The 14,499-nt window shown below is 39.7% G+C and overlaps 1 protein-coding gene across 1 annotated transcript in view; it reads right to left on the reverse strand.

Moving 5' to 3' along the window:
• The window catches only part of LOC148033687 (E3 ubiquitin protein ligase RIN2-like), a 54,996-nt gene extending 46,633 nt beyond the window's left edge, over positions 1-8,363 (reverse strand). Inside the window, exon 1 of the mRNA XM_087681646.1 lies at positions 7,616-8,363. Coding sequence (XP_087537772.1) covers positions 7,616-7,849 — 234 coding nt within the window. The 5' untranslated portion in view covers positions 7,850-8,363. The remainder of the gene's footprint in view (positions 1-7,615) is intronic.
• Positions 8,364-14,499: the final 6,136 nt, after the last annotated feature.

Consider the following 14,499-nt stretch of genomic DNA (forward strand, 5'->3'; position numbering starts at 1 on the left):
GGTCGGCCGGCAATAAATGCCATAAATCTCATAATAATGACCACTAAAAAATGCCAGAAAACAACTAAAATGTCTGATCTGCTGAATCACATCCCAAACTCAATCATGAGCTAACTATACTGCTAACACCCTCTCTCAATTCACAGGTGATCTAATACAATACAAAGATACAATGATAATGACTCATCATAGCCCATACAACAAAGACCACCAAAATAGAACCATGGATACCCAAGCAATGGGTGATCAAGCCAACACCAAAGTGCCTCGAAGAACCTAATGTCGATGTCGATTGTACCAACTCCTGCACGTAGAGAAGAACCATAACAGCTCTCTATGTCTATCAACAATGCCTCAAAGTAACATACATGATCATCTTGTCAAAAATGCCTCTAAGCGTACGTGAACATGGATTCCCCGCCTTTGGCCAAGACCGCCAAAGTGTCTCCTCATGTGAGCTCAAACTAGAAACCAATCCCACCCTCTATCAAGCAACAGCCCATCGTGAACCTGTAAGTCAATCCCAAATCCAAGATTCCTAATCCTGCCAAACCTTGGTCAATGTGTTAGGGAAGTCCCTCTCTAGAACTTATGCACCTACTTACTCGTCTAGATGAGACTCACTAGCCCCACCTCACCACCCTCACACACTCCCTCTCTAGCACAAGAGAGTCGTGAGGAATGACCACATCACCTACACTAGAAAGCAACAGCAAGAGGAGCTGCCAAGCCCTTCGCTCAATCTAAGGAAGAATACCCCTTCCATGCTTGGGCCATGGCCTTGGCCGGAGGATTCGAGTTAGAGTCAAAGGAGGTGGATGACTCGGTAGAGAAGTCCATATCATGCTCCTTCTTCTTCTCTTTCTTCCTCAAAGCCACTAACTCGTTGCAATCCTTGTGTAAATGTCTCTTCTTACCACAATGATAACACTAGGCCTTCGGCTTCTTCTTCCTATCACCCCTCTTTAAAGCTGCAAATACCTCATTGAAGCCACCATACTGAGATGAAAGCCTCCCTTGTAACTGCAAAGAGACCTCGTGAGTCATGCTCAAGCAACATAAAGGACATATGTGTAAAGCTCAATTGCATCGATGACGTCTGGGCCTATAAAGCATTGGCTACTCCATCAAACTCCAAAGGGAACTTGTAGACCACAATCCCCACACGATGGGCCTCTAAAAGCAAGAACTGTGTGTGACGAAGCTAATCTTGTACCAGTGTAGCACGAAGCAAGAATGACTAGATAGTATCCTTAAGCTCAAACTTCATATATTGAAGCTATCCATAGAGGGCGATTGCATGCATGGTTGAGGAAGCCTCGTACAACATCTAAAGCTTCGCCCAAATCATTGAAGCTGTCTTGCAGGAGGTGACTACCAGAAGAACTGTCAGAAGTGGATGCAGCAACGGAAGCATAAACAAATGCTATAATAAACTACTAAATACAAGGATAGAATAGAAATACACTGAAAAACATTGCAAAGAAAAGAACTCAAAAGAATGCTTAAGAAGTGGAATACCGAACATGAGAATGACACATACAACAATGAGTCCCTCGCTCGTAGGCACTGGCACCAGCTCCATCTCTCCACAAACTTAAAGGTGATGATGTGACTGCATGAGGAAGCCCAGTATAAATAGGGGAAAACAATGCCAAAATTGGTCGGCCAGCATAAAATGCTCCAAATAAGTATCATAAATGCCCCAATAAAAACCCTAAAATACCTAGCTATGCCCGACATAACTCAAACTCGCACATGAGTTATCTGGACTGCTGACACCCTCTCTCAAATCATGGGTGATCTAATACAATGATATAGTCTAAGAATAGTCTATACAACAAAGAATCACCAAGCTAGAACAATGGATACCCAAGTAGTGGATAATCAAACCACCACTAAGGTGCCTCTAAGAGAGCCTAATGTTGATGTCGATCATACCAGCTTCAAAAAATAGAGAGGAGTCATAACAGATCTCTCTGTCTATCAACAATGTCTCGCAATAGCACACAAGACCATCCTATCAAAAATGTCTTTGAACATGCGTGACCATGGATTCCCTGCCCTTGGCCAAGACCACCAAAGTGTCCCATCATGAGAACTCCAATAAGGAGCCAATTCTACTCTGTGTCAAATAACAGCCCATCATGAACCTAGATGTCAATCCCAGCCCCAAGATTTGAGCCTGCCAAACTTTAGTCGATGCATCAAGGATGTCCTTCTCTGGAACCTGTGCACCTATATACCTATATAGATGAGGCGCACTTGCCTGCATTAAATGCTCAACCAACCTGGGTTTTTGGCTTTCTGTCCCTAACCATGGCTGGGCATCTGTTTGTATGGGTCATTTTTGTTATTTCTGGCAATTTTTGACTCGGTTTTTTTTTATTTGCAATAGTTGCCCTTTGTTTTTTATCAGATTTTTTGTTACACTGCATGTGAACTCTCATTTTGTGACATCTTTGCTATTGGTTGAGTTGTATTCTCTCTATATATACCTTCTATTCTCTATCTTCTCTTCTTATCCTCTCTAGATAGCTCCTCCGTGCACTTCTGCAAATGATAAGCTACATGGACTTGACTATCTTACATGGAGTGCTATGATGAAAGGCTAGTTTGTGCAAAAGTGGATTTGGTACATTGTATGTGGAGCTCTTCCTTGGCCTCGGTTTCCTTTTCCTCTTCCCCAAGATTTTGATGAGAACAACCATGAGAAAGCTATGCTTACATGGGATTCGGACAATGCACGTGCAGATTCTGCAAGGCTTTGGTGTATTTCTAAATAAATTCTACCAGCAATTACCTCCTCCAAAATGTCCCCATAAATATGGTCAAAACTTCAAATGTTATACGAGACACCTTCCACCATGCATGGAGTGATCTTTATGGACAGCTTCAACAAATGAAGTTTGAGCCGAAGGACACCATTCAGTCGTTTTTGCTCCACGTTACACAAGTACAAGACCAGCTTTAACACATGCAGGCTACCCTTCTAGAGACACATCTCGTGGGAACAGTACTCTACAAGCTTCCCCCGGAGTTTGACGGAATGGCCAATGCTTTACCTGCGCAAACATCATCTACACTTATGAGCTTTACACATACATCCTCAATGTTGCTTGAGCATGAGGCATCTTTGCGTTTACAGGGGAGGCTTCTATCTCATTGTGGAGGTTCCAGTGAGGCCTTTCCAGCTTCAAAGAGGGGTGATAGAAAGAAGTCGAAGGCTCAATGTTATCATTGTGATAAGAAGAGCCACTTGCAGAAGCATTGCAAGGAGTTAGCAACCTCACGAAAAAAGAAGGAGAAGAAGGAGCAGGATGCAAGCTCCTCCGACGAGTCATTCTCTTCCTCAAACTCTAAGTCCAATCCTCCGACCAAGGAGAAGTCCAAGGCACGGAGGAGATCCATTTCTTCAAATCAAGGGAAGGGCTTGACTACCCCTTCCTTTGATGTTTTCTAGTCCAAATGATATAGTCATCCCTCGTGACTCTCCAGTGCCAAAGAGGGAGTGTGAGAGGGTAGTGATATGGAGTCATGAACCTCATCTATACAGGTATACAAGTGCATAGGTTCCACAGAGAGGGACATCCCTAACGTATCAACCAAAGTCTGGGATGTTCAAATCCTTGAGTTGGAATTGTCATCCAAGTTCGTGATGGGCTCTTATTTGACAAAGAGCAGGATTGGCTCCTAGTCCGAGTTCACATGAGGGGACACTTTGGCGGTCTTGGCCAAAAGCGGAGAATCCATGATCACATATGTTCAAAGGGATTTTTGAGAGGATGGTCTTGTATGCTTTTGCAAGACATTGTTGACGAACACAAAGATCTGTTATGACTCTTCTCTATTTTCAAAAGCTAGTATGATCGATTTTTGACATTTGTCTTCGACATCAACCTCCCTTCCCTATGACTCACCCTTTGCATTGCATGACCGTTATCATCCTTGTAAAAGGGCACTTGGGTAAGTTAACAATTTTCCCCAAGAAGCATGATATCCAAGTGGCACCTTGTTGCATGCGTATTCTCATTATGTAGCATTCGTCTATGCATCTCATTATGCAGAGCTACACTTTAGCGGATCTCTTCCCTTGTTCCCTTCATCATTGACATGCTTGCAGGTGGCTAAGAACATACTATTTGTTTTGTGATTTGTGAATCAACCATCCTTTTACCTCCTTGTATGAGCATGGTTACTAAAAGAATTCTTTTAAAGGGTTCAAAGTGATTTAACAGCACCTTTGCAAGTCCTAGTAGGCTATTGAAAGTACCCTTTGTCCGATGCCTTGGCCTCTTTGGAGTGGCCCTCTAGACTCCCAAGGAAGGTTAACCATCACCTCTGTAGTCTTGGTAGTTTCTTGGGTAGCCAACATGCACCCGTTGGCCAATGCCCTGGCTGCTTTGCAGTGGGATATCTCCAAGTAAACGCAAGGTGAGCTTGCAGTCCCTTTTTGGTTCTAGTTTTGGGCCTAAAATGGGGTGTTAAGCTATAAAAGTAACATTTCTCAATAATCCTTAATTAGCTTATTTAAACAGCCCAAAAAATCAAACTCTAATGCTAAGGAGTTTTTGTGTCCCACAAGCAAACTTCCTCAATTTGTTTGGTTCCTCATCTATAAATTGATAGTTTGTTCAACCATTCAATATCCCACTCATTCCAAGCCTCGGCCCTCTACACCTTGCAGCTGCCACCACTACTGACGACTGCTGCCCCATGTCCTCCAGCCCCTGGTGACCCGCTGCCACCAGCCACCTGGCAGCCTGTTTACTGCTGTGTTTCCAGCTCACTGCTAACCTCAGAATCAGCCACCTATCTGCAGGCTGTGTTACAGGCTACAGCCCCCTATTGCCAGGTCACAGGCTGTAGCCTCTTCTCCTCACATCGGACAGACTTCACAACACGTCGTCTGTAGCAACTGATCTGCCCTTCTCTGCTGCTGCCCTGACTAGATTGGTGCTGGTACAGCTGCATTTTTGCTGCAGCTCTGTTCACGTTACTGCTGCCCTACTCCCAGAGGCCTCCATCAGCGTATCACACACTTCAACTGGTGGTTACAGCCCTCGAGATCAGTCTCCCATGGATGTCACTCTCCAGCTACTCCCTCAGCCCACAACCACGAGCCATTAGCTGTTGCAAAACTCTGCCTTTGAGCATGTTGTGCACACATTCACTCACAGCATTTATTCATTTACTTCAGAGTTGTGTTGAGTTTCTGTTCATATTCATACATTCTATGTTTCCTCTGTGCAAAACCTATCATATCTTCACAGAAGGTGGAAACATCGGTATTGAACAACCAGCAACATTAATTTCTCCCAATTCTACACTATGTTCATTTCACCAATTCACATTGACTAAGGGTCAAATCTTGCTACCCATACACCTTGAAAAATAGATCTCAAAGTTAAGTTTATTGTAAATGACTTGGATCATTGGCCAAAACTTTATATATGAGCGATATAAAAATACATAGGGCGAGAAATACAGATAGGGAACCGTGGAATGAACAGAAATCGTTATTTCCAATGACCATATAGCCACACAAGACAAAAGCAAGGACAAGAAGAATGTAGCATTCTCTATGTTCCTAGATCAAAAAAAGGAGGAATAGAGGAAGTACTGACAACATTGGCCCCAAAGCAGTGGAGAACTAGAGCGAGACAAGAGGTTGCACGTGTGAATGAAGCCTCACCCGTACCAACTTCTATTTAGGTACCTTAGATAGACTTTCCTCAAGTCGAATTTACTTATTGATTGATTGATTAGCTTATAACTATTTGGCTATTATTACTACTTGTAACAATGATGGGTAAAGAATAGTTCTTGTTCATGTAGTCAAGAACCTTAAATACCCATAGATTATTATACATTCAAGAGGAAGGAATTTCTAACTTACAAAACCACCCTAGGATACAAAGGCAAGTTTGTCTAGCTTTCCCACTTCCACAAATAATCAAACAAAGGTCCTAATTTTCTATGTTATGGTATCAATAAGACTATGCTCAAGATATTTTGATCATATCAATAGGATATGTGAGAGGCTTGAAGAAGTACATAGTAGCAAAGCAAATTGTATTTAGCAAGCCTGTAAATTTGCATTCATGTCATTCTACTATGAAATCATGTTGTCTCATTATGAAGTCTTCCTACAATGAACCAGCTCAAAACAAAATCTCTGCTAAGACTGGTGCAAACTCTTGAAGCCCTCACTCTGCCACTTGCAGTAAAGCAATCTGTGCTGGACCTCCTTCACAAACTGCTAGTAATGTGTGTGCCATACTTGGCAGGTTGAGTCCCCCATATTGGCATGATGCATCTTTCAAGTTGTCTATTCTTATGGGTAAGACCCCAAATTAATTAAGTGAGACCTATGGTTAGCTCCTCATTCTATTTGGCCACCATTAAAAGCACAAACTGTGGAGAAAGGTTTAAAGAGAAAATAAGATGCACCCAATGTAGATATTGGAGTCAATCCCTTATAAGGCACATTTGCGAGCCTTGCTAGAGTAAGAATTTCTAGTCTTGCATGGTTCAATCTGTTCACATTTCACAATTGAACTTTTTTTTGATTCCAATTCTTGCTCCAACTACTACAAAATGGCCTTCACTAGATGCTTTTGGCTACCTACCACTACCTTGCACTTACCAAATGATAGATTGGGACCTCTCGAAACCCAAAAAATAGCAACAAATTGCAGATTCAACATCAACACAAGCATTTATAACTGCTCAAGTACACTCAGCTGGCTGAATTATCAGAAGTGCAGAAACAACATGTCATGCAAGCATCTTAGACAGGTTGGCACCAAAAAGACTGGAGAAAGACTGGCACAGGGTATGCAAGTGTCTCAAGATGTTTACCATGCAAATCATCTAACATTTTGACCCTTGTAAGATATTCTCACATGGGAAAGAGCTCACTTTGGATCTTGTCTAGCTTTCGACACAAACCATAAAGAGGAACGGAACTCCCCTCATAATTCAGCTGCAATTATTTGAGCTAAATTGTGACAGAACCACCTCAGACATGTCAGTCTTGCCAGCCCAACCACTAGAAGTCTTGTGTCCCCACATGAAACGCTCTGCTGAAGCCATGACAGACGAGCCAACATCTAAATGCTGGTAAATTGTTTTGTAACTTATGCACTTGAAACATAAACAAACAGGTCGGAAATGGAACTTTTGCTGATCTTTGCCAGAAAAAGCTAGAGATACCCACTTTGAACTATTCATTCTGAGTTTCAGAGCAATGTACTAAACACAGCAATCAGAACATTATACTGACTGATTTCAGCATGTCCTGGAATAGATTTTCCATTTCATCCAAAAAACTCACCAATGCATCCATGGACAGTAGTCCAGCGTATCAATAGATATTTTGAAAATTCATCAATGCACCCATGAAACAGCAGTCCCTCAATAGATAGTTATTATCAAAGCCAACGATAACCATAAGGACATCAACTGCAGTCGTACACCGAATCGGAAAACACACTCACCAACCATTCGTTTGGATGCAGAAGAAAACCCACAAAAAGCAAAGAAGCGCATTTCCTAATTAGCTGCATCGAATCGAGACAAGTAGAGGTGAGTGGGCAAAACAGAGCCATACCTTTGTGCAGAGAGTCACCAGGATAAGGAAGTTGAGCAGAAGGTTAACCAGCAATGCGGTGGTGAGGGTGGATTGGAAGAGCGACTGGAGCAAACCAGCAGGTAGAGCCTGCTCTCGGAAGCCGGCAGCTTGATTGGTGCGGACCTTGAGCAAGGTGGGCTTCATTCTCCAGGCAAGCCCACATACACTGATGGCAGTGTACAGGACAACAAGGGGGCCATAACCTCTGCCCATAATCTCTCTCTCTCTCTCTCTCTCTCTCTCTCTCTCTCTCTCTCTGGACCTTGTCAGATCAAATTGGAAAACGGGGGAAGGCGAAGGGTCAAAAGGCCTATGATGAGGTATAATATTGACCGATGAAAAACAGCTGGAGGAAGCCCGAGAAAGAAAAAAAAACTAAAATTAAAAGAATCTAATTGTCTCTAAGAAATTGAGATTGAGTGACGACACAGAAAGCCACAAACACAGAGAGAGACAGAAGGGGAATGGCATCTAGCCTATCAGTAGCTCTGATGTCCGCATTGACAAAGATAGAGAGCTGGGTAAGAAGCTGTCAGGCCAAAAAGAAGAGAGAGAAAAGATAGATAGTAGATATAGAATTATAGAAGAAGAAGAAGCACAGCAGCAGAAGAAGAAGCAGAAGAGGAGAGAGAGAGAGAGAGATACTTTGTCTTCAAGAAGACTGGATTTGATGAACTGCAGATCAACAACAATCAAAAACAAAGAATGATGATGGGAGACTTGGCTTTTTCTTTACCAGAAGGCTTTAGGCCTTTCAACATGTCTTGGAATACCCCACCATAAAATCTAAAAACAGGCAATACAGTGGAAAACAAGGACAGAAAGCCTAATCCCAAGGCAAACTTTTTTCCTTTACAAATTTCTGTTTAACACGTTCTTTTTTGCAATGGTATTGTCCCCATTGCCTTCTTCTAGCCCTTTTTCTCACCACTAATTTCCAAATCACATGTTGTAATATTGTTGCCAACAAAAAATTGGTGAAGTCCTAGATCTAGCTAATAGCTAGGTTTGACACATCATTCTACTAACACAAGGGTCATCTGAAGTGCCAAAGCAAAATGCAAAAGGGGGGTGTAGTGTCATTCCCATGTACTTTACTAGACTTTCAAAAGTTTAGCAAGTAAAAGGTAGTACATTTATAGTAAGTAAGGAGGCAAAAGAACATGCCACCAGTGTTCACTTTACATTCAAGAGTCCCACCACATCTAGTAAGAGTTGGGCATGGCATGACCCTACCAAGAGTGTGTGTGTGTGTGTGTGGAAAGTTGGAATGTAAGGCTTGCATGATCATTCAAAAACCATGCTTAAAGGAAGAGAGAATTAATGATGCACTCCTTTTCTCCCTTTTCCTTTTTCTTTAATAGTCCTTCATGTGACATCAACATACATTACTCCACAATACCCTCACATTTTCTTACTACGTTTAAGCAAGCTAAATAGAAATTTTATGATCCTAAACAAAAGCATGTAGACTAAAAATTTTCTAGAAAGGCCTCCTCCAAACACACAATGCACTATGAAATTCTTGACTTACCAAGGTTTCTCATGTGCCAAATGTACCATCAAATTGTTGATAAAGCAAAACCCTTAGTGGAATATCTCATTAAGAGGGGATTGATATCTTCATTTACTTGCTCAAATACATGTGGCGCTACTTGCTTGAGTAGCAAGTTATGTTTGATTTTATTTTTAAATGTGAAAAGGTTATGTATTATATCATCGAGTAAGTATGTACATCATCTTTGTTATGTTTGATTGTTTGGCTTAAACATTTGTGTTGCTATAGATTTAAGCTTTTGTCATATGATAACAAAAACTTTGATGTGTTTAGAGATTCTCTAAGATCAATTACACATTACCTTGAACTAATGAGGCAATGTCAAAAAAAGGGGAAGCATTGCACCGCATGTCCACATAGGACTGGGTGTGTCCTTTTATCGAGTGTGCAAACCTTTTATTTTAATGTATATATTGTGCTCTAGCAAGTTAGGAATGGAGAGATTTCTCAATGGGGATCCAACATCCATGAAATGAGAAATATGATATTTTGACATGTTGAACTTTTTTTAAATCGAAATCCATATGTATGCCACTGTGTGTAACCAACCTTAACCAATAGGCCAAGTGCTCCTTTGTGTCATGGTTGGTAATGGATAATGTGTAAACATTTTTGTGGAGTTTTTTCTCATTGTCCCAACCATCTAAGGCAAGTGTGTAACTGCCCTTATTGAACATTCTGTGGGAATTTATATTTCTATAGGTTCTTATTTTTATGGGTAGACCCATGAGCTAGGACCTTTTTTTATGACTCATAGCTAGACATAATGCATGTCACTTATTTAGCCAAATCCATAAAGGCAATATTGATTAACATTTTAATGCTTACACTACACAGAATCTGTTGACTATGATATAGATTCACATTCCTTATATTTTAGGTCCTCCTTTGATGGGTTTTTCATTTTTGATTTTGTCATTTTCCTAACTATTTGATTGGATGATCGTATTTTATATGTAAAGAGCCTTATCTCTAGTAATGTTGTTATGTGACTTTTATCATGTGTGATGCATTAAAGTGAAATAGGAAAGATGGTAAAAAAATATGCATTATGGTAATCCAAAAGGCTATCTAATACTAGGAAAATGTCAACATATGTTTTTTGTGTTGATACATGTAGAAGGAATCAAGGTCCCATAAAACATGATTTCTTGAATCAACAAAGGAATGCTCTACTCCTTGGTGATTGGAACATCGCATCATTAGCTATAAGATCTCATCCCTTGTTTGCATGTCATAATAGACATTCAACTTGGAAGGGGGCTAAGTTTCAATTTTGTATGTAGAGTCTTTTATATTATGCAAGTAAATTATGAAATAAGAATATTTACAACCCCTCACAAAAGGTGTAATTTGGAAAAGGATCTCAAAATTGCCCCATTCTTTCCAAATTTGGGGCATTACACTCACAAAGCCTTTTATGAACTATTTTATAGATCCAACTCTTCCTCCTAGCTCCCCTAAATCCTACCAATACCTCCCCCCCCTTAAGTAGCTCTCCTAAATGCTACAAATACCTCCTCCCTCACATAGGGCCACAACTCTTTAAGAGTTTTTGAATGCTAGGATTCTCCTATATATCTTATTGTTCCTTGTTTTCTAAACAAACCTAATGGCCACTTCCTATATTAAATCCCTCATCTTGAAAGATTCTTCATTCTAATGCCCTCATCTCCAAACACTATTAATTTCAAAATAATGTCATCAAAAAGACCTACTCTTCCATCTAAGCTTGAGAGAGCTTCTAAATACTTCTAACATCCCTCCACTTTCAAAACAAGGAGGTTTACTTTTTAGTAGTGTGTTTTCAAGGAAGCCCAAAAAATCAAGCAACAACTCAAAAAATATCATTTTTGGGAAAGCCATTTTGTGCCTCTCTTATTAATTAATCATCAATTAGAGTTCCTTTGTAAGAGCTTTGTTTTCTCTTTTAGGGAGATACATTCATGTGGAGACCATATTTTCCCTAAGGTCTTTCTTTTCTACAATCCATTTATGTGAAAACCATCTTTGCCACACTTGCCAAGGTTATATGCGGACCTTAAATGATCCTTACAACTCAGGACACACATTTGGCTTTGTAATATAAAAACAAGCCTTGAGAGCTTCATGCCTTGCCAAGGTTATATGTGGACCTTAAATGATTCTTACAACTCGCGACACATGTTTGGCTTTGTACTATAAGAACAAGCCTTGAGAGATTCATGCCTTTTGGAACTATCAAAGCCTTCATGCTCTCCTTCCACCTAGTTATACCTATAATCTTCTTAAAAGAGGGAACATATTTTGTGCTTTTTGAGACAAAACTGCAATGCATCTCCTTAGTGATATATTTGTTTCGGGTACTTATTTTTGTCATTGGCACATGAAAACATAATGCGTACATGAGACCTTCCATATCTAGGGATAAGAGTGAGATTGCTTTCACAAACAAAAAGTAAGAACATGGTGTATGAGATCTTTGCAAATAGGGATGAAAGTGAGAAACTATTGTAAGACAAAAATAACAAAACAGGTATTAGGGATATTTACGTCTAGAGCTCCTTAGCAATGGCCTTAGTGAAATGAGTTTCCAATAAACAAATGAGAATGTGAGGTTGTGACTATACAACCTTACTTACTAGGCCCCTCCATTTTGTGTGAAAAAATCCCACCCAATACCACCTAAAGGAAGGCTTCCATTTGAATGAATGTGTACTTAGCCTAAGTTCTTATGAAAAAAATAGGTGGGCCTTTGGAAACACACCTACTTGAGAATGCGTATGTGAGTAGAGAGAGAGGGGGTAGGAGAACACACCATAAAGAGAGAGAGAGAGAGAGAGAGAGAGAGAGAGAGAGAGAGAGAGAGAGAGAGAGAGAGAGAGAGAGAGAGAGAGAGAGAGAGAGAGAGAGAGAGAGAGATTGTACAATGGTTATAAATCATTTCAATCTTAGAATGATTTCTAGAAAGGTTCCAAATTTGATAAGTACAAGGAGATATTTGGATCATATAGTTTTGTAGGGAGAGTTGAAGATATGGAAGGCAAAGCAATAAATGAGGTTGTCATGAGCAAGATTATAAGTTAGGGGAGTAGGTGTAAGGATTCTCTATTTGGTGGTGGTAGAGCCTTTGAAGATGGGATAGAATTGCTAATGACAAGCCATGTTCTATGTCACGTGTTGTGAAGGATGTGAGGTTACTATTATGTTGTGTAGGACCTTAGTGAGAAGTGTTTATAAAACTCCAACCTTTTAGAGTTATTAGGCCCTTTTCAAGATTTAGTAATGTAACTCCCACCATGTTAATTAGCATTATAATAGCAACACACATCTTTTTTGAGGCAGTTTTGAAAGTTTTGCTCAAATTTTTAGATTCACTTGAGAAACCGACTGGCTAAATGGATATCCTCCAAAAAGGTGAGGGAAATTCTCTTCCTCCCTTTTGTAAAGAGGGCATAACAAGCATATTGCCATTGATATGCTAATCCTATCTTTTCTCAAAAACTTGTTTATTGTCATCTTCCATAGTACCAAGTTCAACCATAGAGATGGTGTTTCTTTCTACATCCACATGATATACACACATTTTTTCCTTTCAACCTAGAAATATCTTATCCTCTTACACTTCCAGGTCACCTTTTCTAGTTTGGGAGATGAGATGCCTAGTGATGTTATCTACCAATATCCTTACAATTATTGGTGAGTCTACATTCCTACTTTCCAAGACTATCTCAAGCCATTGGGCTTTGTTGCTAAAGAGTTGAAAGTGCATCATTATTCATCCTTATTCTCTCTCTAGTCCAAAGCTCTTATTTTGACCATCTCAAAAGTCCTACCATCTCCCAACCCCTTTAATAATGATCTTATTGGCTATCCCTAGATTCTCCTTGAAAGGAGAAAAGATGGGTCATATGCATGTCTAAAGATCTAGATAGACTGAAGTAGAGATATATCTTCCCTTTTATTATTTGCCTATGTCCACTCTATAGAGTTAAGGATGCCCTTCCAAGACTCCACTATTGCTTGTGCAGCTTTGAAATTGAGATTCTGATTTCTCAATTGGAGATAAGCATATCAAACCATTCCAATCCCCACATGCATTTTTAATGTATCTTAACCTTGGTGAACCACTCTTTGATTAGCAATAACCATGGCTGCTTATTATTGTCAACTCTTTTGAAGTATACAAAGATCAAGCCCTATGATTTATCTTTCAATTATTACATGCCCAATCAATCCTTCTCTTTTTTACTGAGACCAAGGCCTGTGAGATCAAGTTCCATCCTTTTTTGCCTTCTTGATTCCACAAGTTTCTTATTAAATGTCCACCACGTTACAGCACTAAAATTAAAACACATGGGCATGTATATAAGCATTGACATCAACGTCATTCTGCACCACATTGTAGCACTAAAATCGAAAACCATGGGCATGTATGCCAGCATTGATATTGGCATCATTCTCATTACCAATAGTATACATGCAAAACTGAGAGGATAATTCTTCCATTTCTTGCCTCTATTTAAGTCCTTGATTCCATCCGATTTGCTTGCCATTTCATCACGATTCCTACTCCCAATGGACACCCTAAGTACCAATTCTCAGGCTAGGTGAATCCACTTAAAGTCAAGTTGAATTAATCATTCTTCTTTTTAACTCCAACCTAAGTAAACCAAATTTTTTTTCTATCTAACAATTGATTCATATAGTTCAAAGAATTGTTCATACACCTCCATTAAATCTTCTCCACTTTCACTATATTGGAATTATTATTCGAGAAGAATTTAGTCTGAAACCTACTCTCTTAAGGTTAAAAAACACCATTGATTGTCCCTTATTGCCTTTTTTTTCCCTAGATTTCTAAGTAGGAAATTGATAATCACCACAAAAAAGGGTGCCAAAGGGGCATCCTTACCACAATGACATCTCCAAATGAAAGGAAGTGGTGGTCGATCCATTTAGGCTTGCATTTGAGAACAAATTCTTTACCATGCCAATGAAACCAACTCCATATCCAAACACCTTCCTAACCTTGACTCTAAACTTCCATCCAATCCTATTGTATGTCTTATCAAAGTCCATATTTTATAACCACAATGTCATTTTCTATATTGCAAGCATGGTCCATGAATCACTTTAATCAAATAGAAATATTATTTTAAATATCATTAATTTAATAATTATCTCGTAAGGATTGAGCATTAACAATGGTCTCCCTTGTGAAAGCTTTCTTCTATCCAAGGACTTGGAGACCAACTTAATAATTCCTATATTAATGCTCTTCTACATTTCCCCTTCTTCCATAATTCTATTAAAGAAGCTTACA

Source organism: Lygodium microphyllum, chromosome 7 (assembly GCF_053477565.2).
Source record: "Lygodium microphyllum isolate KBCC chromosome 7, Lygodium_microphyllum_v1.1.10, whole genome shotgun sequence".
Lineage (NCBI taxonomy): Eukaryota > Viridiplantae > Streptophyta > Polypodiopsida > Schizaeales > Lygodiaceae > Lygodium > Lygodium microphyllum.